The sequence below is a fragment of the Myotis nattereri genome, assembly GCF_964212035.1.
Source record: "Myotis nattereri genome assembly, chromosome: X".
Classification (NCBI taxonomy): Eukaryota; Metazoa; Chordata; class Mammalia; order Chiroptera; family Vespertilionidae; genus Myotis; species Myotis nattereri.
Window position 1 is genome coordinate 25655458 of NC_138078.1, and position 4127 is coordinate 25659584.

Below are 4127 nucleotides of genomic sequence, written 5' to 3' on the forward strand. Positions count from 1 at the left end.
ATTTCAGTGGGGAAGAAAATTAGTTTGTCTCTATCATGTTCAGGGTGCCTTATCTCACATTTAACACCCACATTTTTGGAGTCATGGGAAATCTCTGCATGACAAGTCATCACGTGGAGAGACATCACAAGAAGCAGGAACTATAAGCTATGATGATTTGCCTCAGGGATTTTTGACCCTAAGAATATTGAAATTAATAGGCAGATTTGAAAAGGGTTAAAAAAGGTCTAACTAAATAGTTATTCTTTAAAAGTATTTTACTTTATTCTATTCCATAGATGAGCATGTATTATCTTTCCTTCAATTAAAGTGTGGCATCATTGACTTAATATAAGTATGGATATATTTTTTCTTCTAGATTAGGAGGACAGTACATTTTACTGTAATAATTCAGATAGGAAATACTTTAAGCTTGCAGGCCATGTGATCTCTGTGACAATTCCTAAATTCTCATGTTGTAGTGCAAAGGCAGCCATAGACAATTCACAAACAATGCATAAAATTACTTTGGCTATGTGTTACAAGTTTTGCTTACAAAATATTGACATAATGCATTATAGATTAAATATAATTGGAGTGATACAGTTCTTTCATTCTGAACAATTATTTTGAGATTCATTCCATGTGGTAGCTGGCATAATTTTTTATAAATATATTTTTACTGATTTTTAGAGAGGGAAAGAAAGAGAAAGAAACATCAAAGGTGATAGATAATCATTAGTCGGCTGCTTCCTGCATGCCCCCCGATTGAGTCAAGCCTGCAACCAGAGCATGTGCCCTGACTGGGAATCAAACCATGACCTCCTGGTTCATAGGTCAATTCTCAACCACTGAGCCACATCGGCTGGGCAACAAGATCCTTTGTAAGTAATTCTTTCATTTATAGTTACTTTTAATAAATAATTGAAATAAAAATATAATACTCCTAATGCAATAAAAACCAAGAGGAGTATATGTAAATATTGATTTCATAGTTGGTAAAATAAATACATAAAATATTGATGAACACAAGCAGAAGCTCATTTAGAAATTTTTATTAGCACTAGGTGTTAAATTTACAGATGTTTTGGAATCAAATTGTCCATACACAGTGAGGCACTCATGGTGAATTCTGGCTGATGTTAAAATGAGAGAGACACACTAGCCAAGTGAGTAGTAAATAGAAAATTGTCTAATTCTCTTCTTCCTCTGAATCCTCCTCTTTGGGTTTGGAGAGGAGTTTCATTACTCGGTGTATAGGAGTCTTCACAGATTCATATTTCCATCCCTTCCTCATAAACATCTTCTCAATCACACCTGGCATCTTGTAGCCCTTGCTTACAATGAAATCTTTGAAGGCAATTGGTCCATAAAGCTCATCAATAATGTCTGGTTCAAAATGCCTTCGATAGGTCCAATATTCCTTGTCAGGGACGACTTCAGGGTCGGGCAAAGGCTGGTCACTGGCCAGCTTTTTCCAGGATTTGGGGTCCAGGTACCATGCTCCATACCTTATCTTCCGCTGTTTGGGTTTATAAGGGTCTTTTCGTTTGCGGAGTTTCCTTTCCCAGTTATCTTCCTGCAGGGAGAATTTTCTCTGCTTTATTGCATCTAGCTGTTTGCAGGGCCTTATATTCAAAGGAAGCTGGCTTATTTTCTTTATTTTGACTGTATTATGGGTGAATGGGCCCTCAAAGTCAACTTCAAACTTTTTCATGATGTCCTCTTCATCAATGCCTATGTCTCCAAATTTATCATTGATCCATCTGCAGAATTCACGAACTGTTCTTTTTGCTTTTTGGAGCCCAGGATCTTTGGGGATATCCGTTGTGCATGCTGCATTTGTCTCTTCCTCAGGAAACAAACTGAATAAATATGACTGGAGACTCTCCTTGGCTGTTTCCACGTGGGCTTGGTCTTCAGGTTCCAGGTTGTCCTCCTCGGAAGGTTCCAGTTTGAGCTTCCAGGGAGATTCCGGGTGGACTGCCTCGGGAGGCTCAAGGTACACTGCCTCGGGAGGTTCTAGGTTCACTGCCTGGGGAGGCTCCAGGTTGACCTCCTCAGGATGTTCTTCACACAGGTGTGGGGGTGTCTTCTTTCTTTCCTTGGTGCCCTCACAATACGCCCACGTGTCCTCCAGCTCCCTGTCAGGATCTAGCACTTTCAGGACCTTGAGCAGGAGGTCTGGAGGGAGATCTTCCTCCAGATTCGGGCAGTTCGCCAGGGAATACTGGGTCAGGCTGGCTTCAATGTTCTCTACAAAGGCCTTCCTTGCTCGCTGGGCTTGGGAGAGTTTGGAACACAGGTTCGAACCCTTGGGCGGCTGCTTGTGAATCTTTTTGGGCGGAGGGCGGGGAATTCTCTGAGCAATCATGGGGAGAAAGCTCTCCCGAGGGCCACGAGTGATCACATCTTCAGGAGATGGACAGCCCTTTCTGAAGTCGTCCACCCCCTCCTTCACAAATACCCACCGCCTGCTGTCCATGGAGGCGGGGCACTTCCCAAGCTTGTTCTGCTTTGAGAGATAGCGGGAAGGCAACCTGTCCCTGTCCTTGAACCAAGGCTTACATTTCATGCCCAGGGGTAAGGGATCCAGCCTCCGTGGTCCTAGCAGCCACTTCTTGTTGAACTCTGGCTTCTTGTCCAGCTTCTGCCCTGACTGCCATGGCTTGATCATCCCCGACTCTATGAGCGCCTTCTTCCTCAGGTCCGACTTTAACAGCCACCCCTTGTGGGGCTCCGGTAAGGGCCACTGCTGGCCCGCCATGGCGCCCTTGGCCCAGGGCGCCCAGGGGCCTCAGGAGTTTGTTGTCCCAGCCGCCCAGTTGCTAGGAGACCATTGCCTGGTGCTGACTCATTCTTATTCTTTCCTGAGGCAGATCAGCACGTGCCCCTGCACAGCCTGCATTGTCCCGGGATGGCCCGCAAGGTTGCATTCTTGCTTGTGGTAGAGAACTGTTCCCGTGTATGGGCACACCACAGTTCAGCTGCCCATTCATCTTTTGATGGACTTTTGGATTGATTCCAGTTTGAGGCTGTTTGGAAATCAAGGGGTCACGAATATTTCAAGTGTTCACATCTTCATACAAGTACTTTCATTTCTCCTGGATAAATTATAGGTAACAATTGATAGGCGGGAGATTATGAGAGCCATATTTTTTCTATGTACTCACAGCCCTCAGGTTTTGCTATTTGCCCAAATATGGGTGAGGTGAGTGAGGCATTGGGTATACAACTTAACGTGGCACCCAAAATCCCCCTCAGAAATCAAGATCAGTTATCTTTTAGGGTAGCATTTCAACATAATCAGAAAAACAGTGCCATAGTAAATAAAGCCTGAGGACAAAGGATAGATCAGTGTTCCTACTACTGATCCTGTCTTTATTTAAAACCCATGTGTTGTTCACCATCCATTTTCTTTTTACAAATAATATTTGCCCTTTTTGGATACCGTTGTGTTGCTTGGAAACAGTTTGATTCTTTGGGATCCTTTTTTTTGGGGGGGGGGATCCTTTTTAAGATTTGATTGAAATAATCAGAGCAGTTCCCTGTGATAGTACATGCCTAATTAATGTTATACCATGTGGTATGGTTAACCGTTCCTCACTCCTGCAGCAAGACCCTTCCACGTAAATTATTCAGTGCCTGTGCATCTAGAACAGTGGTTCTCAACCTTGGCTGCACATTAGAATCACCTGGGAATCTTTTTAAAATCCTGATTATTGGGCCTCATCCTCCAGAAATTCTATTTCTTTGTTATGGGGTGGGGGCACAACATTAGTAACAAAGAAACAGAATTTTCGGAGGATGAGACCCAGAAATCAGGATTTTAAAAAGATTCCCAGGTGATTCTAATGTGTAGCCAAGGTTGAGAACCACTGCTCTATGAGGTTTTCTAGTCTGGCTGACAGTAAAGGTCACTATTGCAGGCCCTGTGTGAGTATCAGTTATCAAGAATCCTTTCCAGCCGAGACTGGTTTGGCTCAGTGGATAGAGCGTCGGCCTGCGGACTGAAGGGTCCCAGGTTCAATTCCGGTCAAGGGCATGTACCTGGTTTGCGGGCATGTCCCCAGTGGGGGATGTGCAGGAGGCAGCTGATCGATGTTTCTCTCTCATCGGTGTTTCTAACTCTCTATCTCTTTCCCTTC

General features: G+C 43.9%; 1 protein-coding gene across 1 annotated transcript; it reads right to left on the reverse strand.

The window, feature by feature from the left end:
- Positions 1–1171: 1171 nt before the first annotated feature.
- LOC308511542 (protein FAM47E-like) lies at positions 1172–2746 on the reverse strand (the record flags this gene model as incomplete). The annotated part of the gene is made up of 1 exon (XM_081081564.1): positions 1172–2746. One exon carries the CDS (start codon positions 2744–2746, stop codon positions 1172–1174), a length of 1575 nt encoding a protein of 524 aa, XP_080937690.1.
- Between the last annotated feature and the right edge of the window lie 1381 nt (positions 2747–4127).